Source organism: Leuresthes tenuis, unplaced genomic scaffold (genome assembly GCF_036924035.1).
Source record: "Leuresthes tenuis unplaced genomic scaffold, fLeuTen1.0.hap1 SCAF_7, whole genome shotgun sequence".
Classification (NCBI taxonomy): Eukaryota; Metazoa; Chordata; class Actinopteri; order Atheriniformes; family Atherinopsidae; genus Leuresthes; species Leuresthes tenuis.
In genome coordinates this window covers 26,366,246-26,386,216 of record NW_027325361.1, presented here as the reverse complement: position 1 = coordinate 26,386,216, position 19,971 = coordinate 26,366,246, and the positions used below count along the sequence as shown (strand labels likewise).

General features: G+C 40.3%; 2 protein-coding genes across 2 annotated transcripts; one reads left to right on the top strand and one right to left on the bottom strand.

Moving 5' to 3' along the window:
• Window positions 1-1,081: 1,081 nt before the first annotated feature.
• znf648 (zinc finger protein 648) lies at window positions 1,082-1,966 on the top strand. The gene has a single exon (XM_072390290.1). The coding sequence runs from the start codon at window positions 1,082-1,084 to the stop codon at window positions 1,964-1,966; it is 885 nt and encodes a 294-aa protein (XP_072246391.1).
• A 2,184-nt stretch (window positions 1,967-4,150) lies between these two features.
• Window positions 4,151-18,755, bottom strand: sec16b (SEC16 homolog B, endoplasmic reticulum export factor). The gene is given in 27 exon segments (XM_072390289.1): window positions 4,151-5,113; window positions 5,284-5,332; window positions 5,687-5,801; window positions 5,868-5,964; window positions 6,033-6,124; window positions 6,249-6,277; window positions 6,366-6,524; window positions 6,645-6,803; window positions 7,357-7,441; window positions 9,241-9,354; window positions 9,466-9,532; window positions 9,534-9,595; window positions 9,692-9,800; window positions 10,024-10,132; window positions 10,225-10,370; window positions 10,468-10,530; window positions 11,714-11,811; window positions 12,078-12,081; window positions 12,261-12,413; window positions 12,415-12,476; window positions 12,581-12,719; window positions 12,882-12,943; window positions 15,941-16,074; window positions 16,159-16,364; window positions 18,393-18,495; window positions 18,585-18,628; window positions 18,751-18,755. Coding segments are annotated over 26 exon segments (2,433 nt in total). The 3' UTR covers window positions 4,151-5,113; window positions 5,284-5,315.
• Window positions 18,756-19,971: the final 1,216 nt, after the last annotated feature.

The window sequence follows — 19,971 nt, the reverse complement described above, 5'->3', positions numbered from 1 at the left end:
TATCTGGTGTGTGTTTCCGGGGCTTTTTAGGTCTCCGTCTCTGATATTACGCGTGTAACTCCGTTAACAGGCTGTGCAAACAGCTGGTAGGCTGTCGGTGGAGGTAAGGTGAGATGATATCATTGCTGCTGCTGCTGACTTGCAGGATAGATGCTGACCCAGAGACGCCTGCTGCCAAACTCCGCCCGTAAGCGCCACTTGACTTCTTGACTAGTTATTCAAGACTCCGAGCTAGTATATCTCCTGGACCTGACCTGTTCGGAGGGAGACCGCACGGTAAGCAGCTTTGTCAGATGTTTTCAGTCTGTCAACCTATATAATTATGAGTGCATTTTATTTTTTATAAAAATATATAAAATACTTCCTTACTATGATTTATTTTGGAGGTTTGTTATTCAGGTTTCACTTTAACTGCAATGTGCCAAAACGTGTAGGAATTAACCAACATGCTGCTGCATAAGTGGCATCAATTGTGAGTAAAATTAGATATTCTGTGATCCTGTAGATGTCTAACAGGACCGTTGTTAAAAGAAGAAATAGAAGAAAATGCCAAGGACGACACTGTGTGACCCATTCTCCCTCATATTGCCTCAGCAAAGGTGACACTTTCAGTGTGAAGACTGACTCTTCATTTGACAGTGTTGGTCCAGGTGTGGACTCTCTTGAAGAGAGCAGTGACAATGGAATCCTTTATCTGAACCCTCAAACACCAAATTGGTCTCTTGTGGAAAAGTTTGCTGAGCTTTCACCAGCAGGAGAAATAGAAATGAATGATGATCAAGACTATAACAGGGCCTTGTTACAATGCACTAAACACAATGAGACCAATAGAATTTATAACCCTAATGAAGTGCTGTTGGATGCTTTGCAGCAGAAAGAAAGAAACTACCTCAAACACTTAAAAAGCCAAAGCCATGTTCCGACCAAACAGAGGACATCTAATCTCAAAGAGCTCAAATTTAAGGAATATTCTCCAAACGAAGGAAGAAGTAAGACCAAAAAGAAGAATGTAAATAGTCCCACTGTTAAGAAGTTACTTAAAAAGTTTGAAGATGAAAAAATCCCTCGACTTTTGGTTGCAATGAAAAAACGGAGTGTAGTTGACACAGAGGACCGTCCATTCAAGTGCACACACTGCCATTGGGCTTTCAAGAAGCTCTGCAACCTGCAGAGTCACTTACAAACGCATACCGGCCTCAAGCCACATGTATGTGACATTTGTGGCAAGGCTTACTCTCATCAAGGCACGCTGCAGCAGCACAAGCGTTTGCACACAGGTGAAAGACCATATCACTGCCCCTTCTGTGTCAAAACATATATCTGGTCCTCAGACTACCGCAAGCATATTCGCACACACACTGGTGAGAAGCCCTACATCTGTGACACGTGCGGCAAGGATTTTATCCGCTCCTCTGACCTGCGGAAGCATGAGAGGAACATGCACACCAACGACAAGCCTTTCCCTTGCACGCACTGTGGTAAGACCTTCAATAAACCCCTCTCCCTGAAGCGTCATGAGCGTAAGCACCTGGGTGAGAGGCCCTTCTCCTGCCCCGACTGTGGGAAAGCATTCGCACTGGCCAGCCGCTTGGCGGAGCATCAAAAAATCCACAGAGGAGTACGTCCATATGTCTGTTCCGTGTGCTCCAAGTGTTTCACAAAGTCCTCCAACCTGACCGAGCATGAGGCCATTCACAGCGGAGTGCGGCCGTTTAAGTGTACGGAGTGCGGTATGGCATTTGCCATGGCTTCACGCCTGGTTCGTCACCAGTTCATACACAATAAACAGAAACCCCACAGCTGCACGGTCTGCAGCAAAAACTTCAGCCACATTGCACAACTGAAGCTTCACCAGGAGCAAACCTGTGCTGGGAGGATCTTTGTTTGCGTAGAGTGTGACAAGTCTTTTCAGTGTGCCACAAATCTTGCGCAGCATGTGCTGAAACACAGAGACAAAAGTGTGTGAGCCTCTTAAAGGACAGCTGCCAGTCACATCCTTCATGTTTGAGTGCAGGGAATGATGTGACCGGGAAGGGAAGGAGGCAATGAAGGATGGAACTGTATATCTTAATGCTGCTCTAAAATATTGATAAAATATTTAGCTGCACATGGACCCATTTGAGGTGATAGGGCACCCTACCTTCATAAACAGTAATTTTGAATCTGGTGGCCAAAATGGGATACAGTTTTTCACTTTAAGCAGTGTCCCTTCTTGAGAATGGTATTTCAAGGCTTATGACTTCCTCATCCTGGATTTAAAGATACACAGAGAATGAAATACTTCACTTTGGCATCAGTGAAATCAGCCAAACAGGTGAAGACAGCATTGCTATCCAATTTACATGGCAGGGAGCATATTGTTATCAGTGTACATCAACCAACATCAGCACTAACATCTGTAAAAATCAGCAGAATAGAACTCCAGTATAGAACGTCAGCACTGTATTTCCAGTAACTAGATACTTTGACACTTTCCACTTTAGTTTTAGAAGGTTCAGTGAAACTGGCTTATTGGTCAGTCTTTGCTTCAGCATTGCATGTGAAATTAGTGCACAATGATGCATTAATGATTGTTTTTATTCAAGGTTAACTTTGCCAGTACAATTAATTGCAACTTATTTCAGTCAGCCATAACGATACGAGTAGTTTATCTTTTATATAAAGTAGGAATTTAATTAAATCTGTATGTTGAAATGGATACCTTTTTTTGATCTTGTAAGAACACCTATTCAGTAAGATTTACTGGAGATCATATATGTATATATTATGTCTAATTGTATTCTATAATATCTGTGCATGCTTTGTCATCTGCTCAAAATTTTTTAATTATATTGCATGTTTGACTTTTTGAACAACATAAAACAAGATTGAAACCTGTAGAGTGGCCATCCTTCTGTGAAAGAATTTCAATAAATATTCTTTACAAAATGTTCGGTCTTATTGACGGTTTGATATTACCTTTTTTTTGTACATATTCATGCATTGTGCTTATACAGAGTTGATACACTCCTTTTTGAAGGGAACAAGCATTAACCCCACGGTGTGAAGGGTTAAAACAGGAAAGGGACTGAGTTTAGTGTTGAGAGAAACTGCTACATGCTTACAGGGAGAGTCAAAACAGCTGGGATGAAGCCTATAGTGGAAAATTATCGGACCCAGGGAGATAGGGAGGAGTTTTCCCACTCAGAGAGAAGACATCTGACTGGAGCAGAGATAGGGTACGAGGCTGATATCGGACCAAGGACCAATCAGGGAAAGCCAAGTCTAAACCACGGCTTCTCCCCAACTTTTGGACCAATGATATTCACATCATATTTGTATGACGATATAAAAGCTTATTTTACAAAAGAGTTTTACCTTTTTTCCCGATCAGACTGCCTGGCGGAGTGTAACTTGAACCATTCTGAACTGGTCTTGGAGTTTGTATTTCCTCTCTCAGACAAACGAACACAACAGTCTCTGAAGAGTCACAGAACACAGTGAGATTACGAAACCACAGTATAAACATTAAGGAGAAAAACATGGTATGCAGTCATTTGGAAACAGACTTAAGTCTGGGTAAAAAATTTATACATTATATTTTTTTTTACTGTCTGGAAGCTGATTGAAATGGTCGTTAATCATTCTATGCATGCTGAAAGTGCTTGTGCTGTGGCACATTACTGGCAGGCAGAAGGCAGTGACGCACATGCTGGCTGTCTGTGTGTGTTGGATTCCTGGCCAGTGTGTCCCACACAAACTTAAGTACTGCAAACTAATCGTAAAAGGAGACGGCACCTGCCATGTTGTCACTTAAGTTAGAGGTCCAAACTGGAATTGCAGTTATTTCTTGGCAAGGATTTATTTATTCAAAATGTGTTTATCACCAGATATGTACCAATTAAATAACAAACCAGTGGTATTTAAAGAAAAAATTAAAGTCATATCAAGATAGTGGACACAGACTTTAACATTTTATAGAACTGAATACTAATACAAAACTGAATTTCCTTTAAAGCAAAAATTCATTGATTAACTTACAATGATTCATTTCATGTGCTGGTGCAGAGGCACAAAAAAGGCAAAGACATAAAGTATACATTAATACTTTAAGTGCAAAGCCATATAACTCAATAATATCTCAATTACATTAAATAATGTTTACAAGGTGATAATAAAAAAGGTAGTCCTAAAATTAATTCCAAGGGTATATATTACATATAATAACAAAATATACATCTTTAAGGATCCTTATGGGTAGACAAACAATTTTATAGCAGAATTACTAAATTACTAAAGCCCTTTCTCAGATGAAGGCACTGCAGAAATCATCATCACATAAACAGTTGGGCTCTGTGAGTTAGCTTGGCAGCAGGGGTCTTTCCTGAACCCCTTCCCCCTCCTAACATGTGGTATCATCAATCGTGGCAGCTCAACAACTTGAGAACATACTATTCCAAGTTCATTTTTCTGTATATTTGCTGTTTAACAGCTACTGAACTTTACAGATGGAACTCATAAAAAGGCACAGGCCACACTGTTAGAAATGTATCATGCTTGTAAAATTGGGCTGCAGATTCCTTCCTTCTAAGATTGAAAAGGGGTTTTCATAAGCTTAGCAAATGACCACAGCATTTATTAATGTGTGTCCTACCTTTTAAAGTAATGGTAAGTGTACAGATGTTTTTGTCTTAATTCAATGGAATTTATAGCTCCAGCATATACAGATATGATACGTATACAGTTGCAGAATGAAGCATCAATTTGTTTTTCCTCAGTGGAACGTTATATACCATAGGTCACCACGTTTTCCACCAACTTTTTCTTCCACAGTGGAAGTTGCATCATTGCATTGTTGGTCCCAGTCCTCCCTTTCATATAGAAATGGTCTCCGGGCTCAGTGAAGCTATGCCTCTCCCAAAATATGTTCTGCATCCACTGGTATTTTCCCCACAGTCAGCTTTCAGGAAGTACACCTCAGCTGTTTTGGTCACTGCAATATGAGTTGCTAGTATTTCTGTATCTAACATGCAACATGGTGGTGGGAACACTGCAGGGGTTTAGAAGGACATCCCTGAAAAAGGAATGTAGGCCTTGGTGAGTATTATGGATCACACTGTTGTCCCTCCGGCCTCTGATAAAGCAAACACGAGGTAAATATACACTGTCAACGATCCAAAATGTTGCATTCTCATTCCTGTTTTAGTGGCACCAGCAATCCTACAACATAACACTTAATATTAAGTCCTTTCAATAATATCCATGTAATGATGTGGGGCTATATTAATCCTTAGGTAAGTTTACCTGTGATGGAGGCATGTGCCAGCGACCAGTTACTACTCCAGTTGCTGCCCTGTAACGAAGACATGAATATTTATAGAAAACTGCAAAGTTAAATTAAGTTAAAATGTCATCAATCACAGCCAAACCACTGTAATGTTTTAAATTTCAGTACTAAAAAAGTTGCAAGTAGCAAATCACGAGTGAAACTGGACACTGTGGTCAGTACATGTGTTAATGGCAGTGACACAGAGGAGATGCAGAGGGATCTGTGACCTCACAACATCTTATAGCACAAGACAAATGTGTACGCTGGTGACATGTTGGTGACATGATGATGTTCACTGTTAAAATATTTCATAAATAGCAATAATTGCTTAAAGCGGTCACAGTGTCACAATATTATGTAACTCACAACATGACTCACCTGCGTTTCTTGAGAAAGGATTTATCCCAGCAGTGCCAGGCTGGGATGGAAACATGCGGGGTGGGACTGCAGCAGGTTCGGGGGGTGGATACAGGCCAGCAGTGGGTGATAGCTCCTGTAAATACACACAAAGAAATATCACCAATAACATCACCTGATGGAACATCTCATCGAATCTTACCGTCTGAGCTGGTCCTCCTTGCTCTGAATTTTCTTTCTGGATGTCTTTGGGTTTTGATTTGAACCAACCACTGAGCCATCCTGTCTGTGTGCTCTGAATTCACAGAAAAAGTGTTATCCATGTTAAATTATTCAGCGGCTTAACAGGTTACAGGTTACAGCCCACCTGCTTAGGAGACTCAGTGGCCCCCTTGGAAACCCCCACAGCTTGAGGAATAATCTCCTGGCTTTGTGTTGACTGATGTTGACCTCAGGCATCTGCATTTTCACAGCATGCATTTTCACTACAATTGTTGTTATGCGATTAAATAATTGAACCAAGATTTTAGCATCTATCTGATCTTGCTTATTTTAATGAGAAGATTAAAAAATCATTTCTCACCATCCCTGCTCCAGGAGACAACTCTGCCTCTGTCAGGACAATAAACTCAATCCATCACACACGAGTAAATATCAGGACAGAGGCAGGAATGAATGGTGTCTATCATTTGGTTCCCACCCTCACCTGTGGATTTTACATTTCTAAGAGGACAATGTGGCAAAGCACTTTTGACTTCAGCACTATCTGTGTTATGATAACTGAAGTTCTGGCTCACAGCCACTGTGGGAACAGCATAAGCAACAGTTACTGGCACAGAGGAAGAATTGTTGTGTGGCCTAGACAGAGCAACAGAGAGAGAATGGTGATATTACAGGTTTTGTCAGGAAAAGAGTTCACATGTGAAGTCAAGTTGCCATCTGTGTGTATGACATAAGTGAACACATAAAAATGTCTGAAAATCCTGTACTCCTCTATCGCCACATGACAATGTTATCATTTCCTCTGTGTTTTGTCCAGTTTGATAGAGAAGGCTTTCTTGGTCCTCAGAGCCTCTATGATAAAGAAGTTCAGTCTCTGGACTCTGGATGTCACATCCTAAATCATCAAAGTCAGAATCTGTAGAGCAAAAATGTCTTTTTCCATCGACATATCCAATCTCAATTACAAAAATGTTGGGGTGTTGTGTAGAATGTTAAAAAACAGAAAGCAATGATATGCAAATATATAAATACTATTATTTATACATATATATATAAAACAATAAAAAAATAATATCTAATATATGAAATAATATCTGAATGCTTATAGAACAGAAATTTAGACATTTTTAATTTTATAAAAAGATTTTGCTCATTTCTAATTTGATGGCAGTAACACAAACAGCTACAAAAATAAGTGGCACTAAAAAGAAACATCTGGAGAAGCCTGCTGCAACTTCTGTAATTAGGTTATTGGTCATTTGAACAATAATCCTCAACATACAATTGCGAAAAATTTTGAATATTCCACCATCTACAATACATCAGTGCATTCTGGTTTTATATGCATATTATACTGCATCCCACCTTTTTAGGAATTTGGGTTGTAAATGAGAAAAACAAGAGATGTTGTCCAGAATTAAACAGGCCGCAAAGGCACCTGTTTAAGGAAAGGGGGCACTAAAATTTACCTGCACACACTTTGCTATCATCATAGGGCAAAGTACTGCTCGGAACAGCTGGCTGGTATGTTTCATTACAGTTGTAACTCCCTGTCTAAGTATGATAAAATCAAACATGACAAAAAGTGTAGCCAACAGTAAACTGTTACAAAAGCTGTATTAGCGCCTTTGTAAGCCTGTACAGTGGGAATGTCAGCATGCAATCACACTCATAACATTTCATTAGGTACATTGTTTACCATGTTAACTACAGTAGTAGAGCAAATGAGCATCATAATGAGTATCAAATTACAGTTGATTGGAACGTGATTGGTTTTGCAGGCATTCCATCACAAAGTATTATTGGGCATAATAAAAATTTGATCTGATAGTAGCTGTTAAAAAAAAGTCTGTCAGCCTAAAATAAAGTCTTATTTTAGGCTGACATGGAAATGAATCTCTGAATGAAGTTTCTTGGAAAGCCACTAAATATATGAAGGCATAAAGCTGAAAATTATATCAGCATCATGGCATACTGTTTGGTCATAAGTTAAGACATAACAATAAACCATCTGGGAGTTGTAAACATAAAACTTCATGGTAATCCATCCAAGAACTGTTGAGATATTTCATTCTGCACCAAAGTGGTGGACAGCCAATGCACCAGTCGAAAGGACAACATCAGTTACTGTCACGCACCCCAACCCACACTGCTGTGAAGTAGAAAAAAAAAACTTCACAGTAATTTGGAGGGTTGAGGGTAACTTTTTCATCAGTTGAATAATATTTGACTTAATTTTTTACTTTTAATTCAAAAGTTAAAGACCATTCAAGTATATGAATTAAACAATTGCGTTGTAACTTTTTAGCATGGTTTTTAAATCCTGAAACAAGAAATAAGAAAAACAAAAAAGAGACCGAAAAGCCAAAGCAAACATCCCTACATTTTTTAAATCAATTAGGACTTTAAGGTTTGCTTTTTGGTTGAATCCAGTATTATTTTGTCTTGTCAGCACAAATAAATACACTATAATAAAAATACCTAATGCCAAGAAAAAAAAAAAAATGTTATGTTTATCTAACCCATTAATTCCATCATTGATTGTCTCATTTAAATGATCATTAAAATAGCTTTATGTCCTTACAATTAATTGATCAATTGATTAATACATTTTTTTGTTAATAGCAAATAAAGGATTTATTGTGGAATTAGACCATGGTGGTCTTGTTGAATTGTTGCTGTTTGGTTGTTTGGTCTCTCCATCTACGTTTCTGCAGGTGCTCCTGATGATCCTGTGGATAGCTGCAGTGTGCTTTCTTTTCTCTCTACAGATGCAGTTGGATATCTGGTTTTTGGCTGCTGGTGTCTATCTTTTCAAGCTCTCTCCTTTCCTATTTTCTGTGATATCATGTGACAAATTGTGCTGAAAACTGATGAGATGGCGCTGTGGGCTTTGGCTTTGTTGATGCCTGTGCCTCTGAGTACAGCAAGAAAAAGTTTTAATTAAGGAGGATTAAATATGTGAAACCACATATTATTAATTTGTATTGCAAAATACAAACAGCAATTATCTTCACAAATAACTGAAAAAAGCTCCACTAACATTCACAAGTTACATTACTGAATAAAATATTCTGTGCTTGATAATATTTGCCCAATGAAAGCATGAATATGTGGGAATAAAGAAAATGGGGCAGGCATGATATAATCCTAACTCTTTCTTAGGTAACAACTGGTGTCCAACACGTGATTATGGATATTACTGAATACTGTTAAACCAATTAGAAATGGGGGTTTTTACCCTCTTTTCTTCAGTAATACAATTCTTTGACGTACAACCCTTAAGCTTTTCTTTCTCTTATAAAGGGTTGGTAAACATAGTGTGAATTTAAAGAACTGAGGAAGCTGCTCACCTGTAAACTGTAGCACCTTGTAAGTAGACATATCAGCCACTCAAGTTCCTGCCCAGCTCCACTAAAGCCTCCTTCACTGAACTCACCATATGAGTATCTAAGTCTGTCTGACAGCTGCAGAAGAAGACATATGCAAAGTATATCAAAGTACAACTTATTTGACAGATCATTTTAATTAGAGTAGTCTGATGTGTAAGATATCCTGTAACAGGTATGCATACCTACCTTTATAACCTCTCCTGTCAGCACAGAACAAGGCTCTCTCTACCTAAGGATTGCCTCTCTGACCACAATGGAAGGCCTGGGGTGAAAGGCCACAATCCAACAGACGACTGGCATACAAGAACTTATACACCTGAACACAGAACCGTACATCATCAGCATATCAATTATTTAAGAGTTAACTGATTGATTGTTTTTGCTGATGCAAATTTCAATAAGTGTGAACTACCTGAAAGGATGGTGTTGAAAAACTTTTGCCCCCAAGTGTTAGGCAGTTCTTGTATAATTCAGTGCACTGGATGGCAGAATTTGTGGCAAAATGTTCAAAAGATTGCCTAGGAAGGATCAGAGATGCATGTAGGCGAGAACTCTCAACTCAAAACAAAATTACAATAAAACTTATATGATTAAAAAAAATATCAAGATTTAAAAAGAAGGATTAGGAGAGATATAGAGTGATATATAGTGATAGAGATGTTTTCAGTGATAAAAGAAGGTGTTGCTCTAAATATGACAAGCTGAGCAGCAGTTTGAGTGACGAGTGGCAGGAAGCTGGAAGCATGGCTGACCTGTGGCTGCACCAGTCTCTGTGCCTTCTGTGTAAACATCCCAAAGGGAACACTGGCTGTCAGGTAACACAAATGAGCAGCTTCTATAAGGCCTCTGGAGGCTGCACAGAGAAGAGCAACATGAAACATCAGTTTGTATGTTTGCACATGACAACCTGTCAGTCAATCAGTCAGTCAGTCCGTGTATCTATACCAAGTGAGTCTCCCATTGTGATGATGGCCTTCTGCTGTACATTTGGATTTCCTGTCTCACTGGAGAGCATAACAGCCAGATGGGGCCTCCAGTCTCCCCAGTTTTCATTTCCACAGCACTGAGCACAGAACGTTATTGTTAAAACTCTTGTTGACTGTCATAACACTGTTTGGAATTTTAGAGCACAATTCAAGTCTGAGATGTGTACATTTAGTCAAGTTCTGGATATTTTACCATGGCTACAGTGGGGACAACAGCTGAAAGAGAGTCTGGAGGGGATCACTAGCCGTTAGCTGGCCTGTAAACCTGCCAACAGAAACGTTTATGTCACTTCATATCTTCACCAAGGCAAGTAGAGGTACTAGTATCCTAAAACAGAAACCATCCTATTTATAAAGCACCCCTTCTACCAGTGGATACAAAAAGTGAAACATCACACTGATAGCTCAAATTCTGCCCCTCTTGTCAATCACAAATTTTAATCAGCTGGGCGATCTGCCAGTCCTGTCCCCAGACATTCCCCACTGACAACCTGACAATCAGCCATATGCTGCTGTGCTGATTCTGAAATAGTCTGCACAAATGGGACAGGGTTACATGAACAGTTTGTAGAAAATGTTGTAGTTGTATGGTGAAACATTTCTTCTTATTCAAGAAAGATCCTCAACACACAAGGTTATTGTGGCTTGTTCTGAATGGACCACACTTAATAGATAAGTGTGCAGATTTAGAGATTTGTATATGTCTGTACGAATGATTTACACTTTACTAGGAAGTGTTGATGGTTTCTGCTATGTCATAAGGAAAAATAGATTCTATTTGATTAATTACAACTAAACTTTTTAAACATCTTATGTACCTTATGCAAACATATAAAGCTAATTTATCTTTTTTAACTCGAAGCGTGTCAGTGTTTCCAAGGTCAAACCTATTATTGTTTGCATTACCGTTCCTTCAACAAATTCTATATAAAGCTTATTCTATTTGAACAGTAAGAAAGCCACAACATAGTGCAGATTTTCAAACAGGTTCCTTATCATGTGCAACACAATGTCATAAATAAGTGCATGATTTAAATCTTTGTCCCTTATTTACAGCTACAGCTCTTTGATTTGTCTCATCGTTCAGGGAAGTGGTCAGTAAAAGTATTAAAAAGTAACTATTAAGTACGGCATTAAAGAGTCATTAAATGCTCATGGTGGTGCTCCAGGAGAAGTCAAACAATCACCAAAGTCACATGGATTTATTCTCTGTGCGCCATTAATGTCTGCTTTAAATTCCATCGCAGTAATCAAGTTAAGTCTGGACCAGTATAACTTCCTGATCGAAATACTGCACACATTTGATTCTAGCTGTAACATAAGTTTAGAGCAGACCAGGGGTATCTAAGTTTAGTCAGAGGGAGGATTTTTTCACAAATTACCACTGCATAGAGTTGTGTTCTGATTTCTTGCAGCTGTCGTGTTTCAAATGACTTAGCTCTTCTCACCTGTTCAGTACCGTGGTATATGACCTACTGCCCATTTTGCTGGCCAGAATAAGTGCGTGTCCCCATAAGCTGCTGGTCATAGCCAACTCCAGGGCCTCCTGGAAACCACATGGAACAAAGTGAGAGGAACACTCAGAGCCCAACACAGTACAATCCCAGTGTAGCAATAACATGTTGGTAAAGCAGTTCATATCCTATTTGGGGCATAACAACATTTCCATTGGTTCAGTGAATCCAACTAACTACAAGCTGAAATATACTTTTGAGGTATTTTTTATTTTGGATGATTCCATTTAATCAGACTTTATACTTATCCTGCGTATATTTCTGATGGAGACTATTATTATATTATTTTATACTATACTTTACTACTGTACTTTATTAGGTTTCATAGAGGAATGATGACTTGTGAAAACTGTTCGAAGTCTTAAGAGGTAAAACTCACTTATTTTATTTTCTTCTTTCCTGCTGTATCAAACAACTCATGACCAATATCAATTATTTTGGAACCATTAGATGCCACAGCAAATAAATGATAAAGAACAACTTTTTGCCAGCCAGCTGTAACTCAGTATAGCTCTGCAGGGCCTTTTGAGAGCTCTCAGGGTTAAAGCTGCTTGGGTCTCCTGTAAGGTCGTCTCCTTTAGAAAGTGGCGCCGCAGCTGTCATGTCCTCATTGAAGTCAATGAGGGTGGGAGCCCCAGTTTATATTTGAATGTGAGTCGTGCATCAGCAGCTCTTCAATATCTGACCCAACTATATGCTGAAACAATTGGAAAATGAAAACATTATGATTATTACCTCCGTGTTGTTTTTTTTTTTATGGCAGTCGCTACATAATAGATTTAAAATATATGATACACCTACTCCATTCTGTCTGCAAAGCGGTATCAATACATTCCACAAGAGGGCAGCAGAGCTCTTATCTGGCAGCTTTTCATTTCTCATGCAGGTTCCTGCCTTCTGGTGGGCAAATTCTATGGTATCTATTTTGTGCAAATCTTCCCTTAAAAACCACATAGAGCCATCAATATTTTACAACAGGATTTTTAAACACTTTCAGATTTGACTTACAACTGAATACAATCTTTTATTATTTTTTAAAACATTCATGATTGGTGAACATTTTTTTGCTAGCAGTACTGCACAGAAAACGACAAAGCAGTACCTGGTCAGGGGTCCTGGGAAGTTTCTCATCTCCTGTTGTTCCTGTGTCTCACTCAGAATGACCTGCGCAGATGTAAAATAATCTCTTGCATTCTTACTGAAGAAATACTGTTGTGTTGCAAGTGTTCTGTTCCAGGTCGAGCAGAATAATGAAAAAGAAAAAGAAAAACATTTTTCTCAATTTTACCGTCACTTCAAATTAAACATACTTACACCACCCCAGTTTTAAAAAAGTGGTAAACTTGTGTAAAACCACACTAAGCAGCATTTAGCTGTTATGCTGCAAACAAGTGGAACAAACTGCCAGTGGAGATTAAACTTTCACCAAATGTAGACATTTTTAAATCCAGGTTAAAAACATTTATTTTCTCATGTGTCTATGCATGAAATCTGCATGATATCTTTTATCAAGACTGTTGCTTGTTTTTATTCATTTTAATTATTTTATTTATTTCTCTTTATATTCTTTTACATATTTTTAGCATAGCATAGCAGGACGTGGTCACCAGAGGTGCATGATGCATTGAGAGACTGCTTTGATGTCACAGACTGGGCTGTACTGCTGGATGAAGAAGAAATGGAAATTGACATGGACAGGAGAGTCAGCACCACTACATTAACTTCTGTAGGGACACTGTGATTCCAGTGAGGACTGTAAGGTGCTATCCAAATGATAAACCATGGATCACCAGTGACATCAAAGACCTCCTGAACCAGAAAAAGAGGGCGTTTCAGAATGGGGATGGAGAAAGGCGGAGGAATGTACAACAGGAGCTTAAAAAGACACTACGTCAAGCTAAGGTGGAGTACAAAAAAAGGTAGAGAGACAGCTGGAGAACAATTACACCAAGGAGGTGTGGAGGGGCATGAGGACCAACACTGGATACAGACTGAAAACTCTCAGTCAGTGGAAGGTGATGTGGACAGAGCCAATACTTTTAACAAATATTTCAACAGGTTTGATAGTGTGCCTTTTTCCACCTCTGCTGATGCTCCCTCCACCCCCAAAGCTGCTTCCTCTATACTGCTTCCACTGCCCAGCTGTACTTCCACCTCAATGGCAACTTGCATCGCCAAGCCTCCTCCTCTGCGTGACTGCACCTCCACCTCGGCAGCAACTCTCACCAACAGGCTTCTTCTGTCCAGCTGTACCTCCACCTCTTCGGCAGCTTCCACTGCCAGGTCTCCTGAGTCAAGCTGCACATCCACCTCTGTGGCAGCTTCCACCGCCAGGCCTCCTAAATCCAGCTACACCTCCACCTCTGCGGCAGCATCCAGCACCAGGCATCCTGAGCACAGCTGCACCTCCATATCTGTAGCAGCTACCACATCCAGGCCCCCTGAGCCCAGCTGCACCTTCACATCTGTGGCTGCTCCCACTGCCTGGCCTCCTCAGTTCAGCTGCACCTCCACCTCTGCAGCAACTCCCACCACTAGCTCTCCTCTGTCTAGCTGCACCCCTACCCCCATCTCTATAATTGACAGTAACATCACTCCTGCCGCCATCCCTCTGCTACAAACTCTGTGTCTAACTATAGATGATAGAGGTTGGAGATGAGCTCAGGAGACTTCAGGCAGGGAGGGCTGCAGGCCCAGATGGAGTCTGTCCAAGGCTTCTGAGTGATTGTGCTGGTCAACTAGCATTCCCTCTTCAGAGGCTCTTCAATATGAGCCTTCAGATGGAAAAAGTCCCAGTGCTGTGGAAAACTTCTTGTCTCATACTAGGCCCAAATTGCCCAAATTAGGGCAACTGGGGGAGCTGAATGACTACAGACCGGTGGCTTTGACATCTCATATCATGAAGACCTTGGAGAGACTCCTTGTTCGCCGCATGAAATTGTAGGTTGCTGAGGATCTTGACCCCCTCCAGTCTGCCTACCAGAAACACATAGGAGTGGAAGACGCAATTCTGTACATGCTGCATCGGGCATATGCTTATGGATGTGCCTGGTTCATATGTGAGAATCATGTTCTTTGACTTCTCCAGTGCTTTCAACACCACACGGCCTCCCATACTGAAAGATAAGCTTCTATGTATAGGTGTGGCCCCCTCCCTGACATAATGGATTATAGACTATCTGACTGCCAGACCACAGTATGTCAGGATGGGGAGATGTGTTTCTGGAACACTGGAATGCAGTATTGGGGCTCCGTAGGGTACTGTTTTGGCTCCTTTTCTTTTCACCCTGTACACATCAGACTTCAGGTACAACTCAAAGTTCTGCCACATACAGAAGTATTCTGATGATGCGGCTGTTGTGGCATGTGTGCGCGGTGGACAGGTGAAGGAGTACAGGGACCTTGTGGAGTCCTTCTATGGGTGGACCAAAAAGAACTGTTTGCTCCTGAACACTACCAAGACCAAAGAGCTGGTGGTGGACTTCAGGAGATCTAAAACTCAATACCAGTCAGTCTGCATTGATGGAGGGGAGATAGAGAGTGTCCAGACCTGCAAATCCCTGGGGTGTTGATGGATAATAAACTGGAGTGGTCTGCCAACATAGAAACAGTGTGCAGGAGGGGCCAGAGTTGTCTCTTCTTCCTGAGACGGTTCAGGTTCTTCAATGTCTGTAGTGATATGATATGCATGTTTTATCACACTATCAATGAGAGTGCTCTGTTCTATGCTATTGTGTGCTGGGGGAGTTGCACTACAAACAAAAACTGTAGGCACCAGGGCAAACTGGTGAAAAAGGCCAGTTCTGTTGTAGGCAGAAGGATAGGCCCTCTCAATGCTATGGTGGAGCAATGGATTTTCTATTCTGTTTTGGAGAATAATAAACATCCTCTCCACAGCATCCTGGCAGGACAGAGGAGCAGCTGCAGTGAGAGGCTCATCTCACTGCGCTGCAGGACTGAGAAGTTAAGGAGGTCCTTTGTCCCCACAGCCATAAGGCTTTTTAACAGTGGCTGCTAACCAGTTTGCTGCAAGGCCCCCAAACAGAAATGAAAAGAAACAAAGTGTACAAGATGTTTGACCCGCCTTGGGTGTTCTGCTTAAGAGTATTTCCCTTCAACAAATATCTGCTCAATTTTAACAGAAGCTACTTTTGAACCTACTTCCATACTGTGAATCTCCAACTGAATGATATTCTCCTGTGTTGACAAGTTCGGAGTGACTCGTATGTGCTGGCCTGCAGCATGAGGGATGGAGTATTTCAGAGGTACTGAGATCTTATGCACAGGACCATTATCTGAGGTGGTTTTAAGCAAAAGAGAAGAGAGGGTAAACACTGAGTGAAGTGTTTATGTGTTGGCAACTTCAATGGTCCACCCACCTCTCTCAGAAGTGGGAGCAACCTGTGGGTCAGAATCACTATGTTCAGCTCCATTTATGTACTGACTCAACTCATGGCTGCTGGAAGACAGTCCGGAATTTTTGGAACTTTCTAGCATCCCAAGGTAGTAAGAGGAATTCTCATTAGAAGGATAATCCTTGTGGTCATTGAGGTGGTGCAGTGAGGTGTCTCTTCTCTGGTCATACCTAAAAAAATTACATTTACCCATGAATGGATGTTGGTTTGCCACTTACTTTTGTCGGGCCAATAACACAAATCTTATTGGGATATCGCAGGTAGCACAGGTCAGACGTCCCCACCATCAGGCAAAGTTTATGTTGGCTTTCACGTTTATTCTAAAATACTCATGGATTTTTATCTGTTAATTATTAATTATTACATTTCTTATAAAAAGATTTCTAAATGCGAGTTAGAAAGCGCGATAGTGTCATGATCCGACTTGGCTTGGAGGTGTGTTTCTGAGTTTCAGGCTGGGTGAGCAGGTTTCCTTGGTTACCAGGGCGGAGTCTGGTTGCCGCCTGCTGTTACACCTGTTCATCATCTACAGTCATCAAGATCCAGACTTAAGGAGCAGCAGGAGCATCAGTCTTCACCAGTTTGTTTTACCATTTCCGTGGTAATCAGGCTGCCTTATTCTCACTGAGATTAAGCAGTAGTTCTGTGTTACTTACCTTGTTGCCGTCATTCCAGCCACGTTCCTCCCAAGACTCTGTCGGATTTCCTGGTCGCCTTTCTCAGCTTACCTGCAACAGTGTCTTAGTCGGATCCTCCTCCGCGTCCACCTCACTACCTGCCTGCTCACCCGCCGTCTCTCTGGAACACACCCTCCAGTCAATCCAACTCTGCCCCACCCTCCAGTCAAAACCCACCAGCTCACAGTAAGGCTTTCTTCATTCCTATTTTTTTATCCTTTCTTGAACAAACTGAATTGCTTCTCTCTTCACCTTAGACCCTCCCAAATTCACCTGCCTCCATTTATCTTCAATATCTGCAGCTAAGCTTCTTAATACTTGGTTATGTCACCACATATACCGGTCTTGTGACAGACTAACATTACAACCTGACAAAATGTGCCTTAGAGTTGCAGTACCGGAACATAACGGGTCTCCATTTACCCAGAGTTTTAGGTTCTGGGTAGTTGGCAATACATCTATCAAAAATCTTATACTCCTTTCCTCCATACTCCACAGCTCTTTCCAACTAAGCTTTTTCTTCTCTACACCTTCCCAATTCAACCCCTGTCCCTGCTTAGCCTGAGCCACTGCCTTTGTACCTCTTAACATTTCCTCCTGTGTATGAACCTGCTCAAAACTAGCTTTCTTTTCCCCTTGGGACCTGCTCTACTCCACACCGGTTTGCCTGGGCCAAGCCTCCCTGACCTAATTGAACATTACCCACAATCTCTATATGTCTCAGAGTTGCTTCTGCCTCCTGAGTTGCCATTCTTGGATTCCATTTCCTCTTCTTGGTTGGGTTTGGAACCACCTTACTAACTACTGCCTTTCCCATACAGTGCCACAGTACTTAAGCATCAAGGAACACTTAGGCACTTCATAATGTAAAAGCTAACTAATTTATTTTATATTTTTTTTAAATCTACCTGATTTATCTTCTATCCAGTCCCTCAGCAACATCTTTCCAAAACTGCACTGCCTGCTTTCCATAATTTAATTCTTCTTGGTACCACCTACCTAAACTCTTTACTGCCTTTTCCCTAATTATTGGAAAAAAAATTCCCCATCTATTACAAACTTTCTGTCTCTTAATTTCCCTCTACTTTTATTGAGATACTTCTAGACTAGGAAATACTGCACAATACACAGAGTAGCAACACAACCTTTGGTAAGAACACCAGTGGACTGCTGCATCTTTCCACTGCAAAACATTTATCAGCTGCTTTTCAAGGAAAAAAACACAATATGAATATCATTTTATTCAAGATTTATTTTGGGAGGGTTTCATCTGTTTTATATGAATCTATTGTGTCCAAATTTTGGACAAACTTTGCTTTGCGTGGTCCTGATGTATTATATTCATCATCTGTTAGAAATTCTTATTGAAAAGAAGAGAACTAAAAAAATCAAATCTAAGTCATACCGAACAAGAAATAAATTGGCATTTCCACACTGAAATGACTAAATCAATCTGATATGACGAGTTTATATGACTGATTAACTGAAGAATCGATTATCTGACCGTCAGCTGTGGCTCACCTGTACTCCTCTACACTGAGGCTTCCTGTGTGATCTTACTTGTGTATTCTCTCATGGTACTGATTGCCTTACCATGTCTCCTGAGGTCCCCATTGTCCTCCATCTTAATAAGCAGAATAACATCATCTGTTTACATACAGCTCACAAGATTACCCATGAAAGCTTAGCTTGAGTTGTTTTGTATCTGTGTACCTTGTTGCTCATGTTGTCCTCTGTAATACTTGTAATAACCATAACTGTCAATAAAAGAGAATCCTGGTTTAGTAAATGCATTTGTGCATCTTGTTGAGATGTGAGGTTTTGCACTACCCAGCATACACGGGGCAGCAAGAAGAGATACAAACTTAGTGGTTTGAACCCCATCTTTGCATCATCTGCTTTTGCTGCATCAATACATCATAACTATAAAGTGTTATAACCTTTACCCTAATCATGATTAGATTTACTACAAACTGCTCAGGTCTAGAAGGTGTAACAGTAAAATGAGCAGGGTAGCAGGGATCAGAATGACCCCAATGTCGGGATGACGGCCCCTCTCTCTGGTGCTGACTCTGGGGTGAGTAGGGCTCCTTGTCTTTTGTTCTGTGAGAATGGCAGTCAGAACCGGGCCAGCCTCTCAGATCCAAGATGACTCCTTGAAGTGAGACTTTAACACCTGAATTGAATATTAGAAAACGTTTTAAAAAATCAATTCAGTGTTGACTTTGTCTTCAAAATGCAACTCAGATGAAAAATTGCTTTAAAGTTTTGCTTTGGGTACTTACAGATTGTGTATATATATATATCAGATGCAGTCAAAATATGAATACTTCTTATAACATTTTGCCAGTGCCCACTTAAATTACACAAATTTCTGACAATGCTGTCAACCTGGACTAGTCTAAGGGAGGAGGTTTTCACTACAGGACATCTTCACAATGACAGACACCAGCTCTGCAAATTTCAGAGCTCCTTTGAAGGCCAGGGAAGTTTTCACGAAAGTTTCACGAAAGAGGTTTGACGTGTTTTCTCACTTTTCCCAACACGTCTTTGAGTGATTTTATTACCACACACAATTCAATACTGTTTTTATATTATATCTAATAATATGGGCGTTTAAACTAGTGTAAAATAAACATACCAATAAACAAAGCTCTTGCAGTTTTGAAGCGTTATAAACTGCTAAAGCTAATAATTCTGAAAATGTCGAACTATTGTTGGTGTTGTTTGATTCTAATCCCAGAAACAATGTCTTTTCTGGGTATTTTGACAACACTCATCCTATTATGGTCACGGGGTGTCGCTAGATTTACAAGAACAAGCAGATTTCGAAATGGCATCTGACGACTAGTTAAAAATAATATTCACATGTGACCAATAAACCACCAATGGGATGGCTGTATGGAAATCATCTCTGTGCTGTAAGGCTGTCTTACTTTTTTTTTTTTTTTTTTTTTTTTTTCCCTTGTCCTGTTCAGCATTATGGCAGCAGAATTGTAGTCTGAATACCTTTGATGCCAAACAGATTTGCTTTGCCAAGGGAAGTTTTATAAATGTAAAGCTCCCCTTGATGCCCATTTATTTATTTTTGTTTACAATA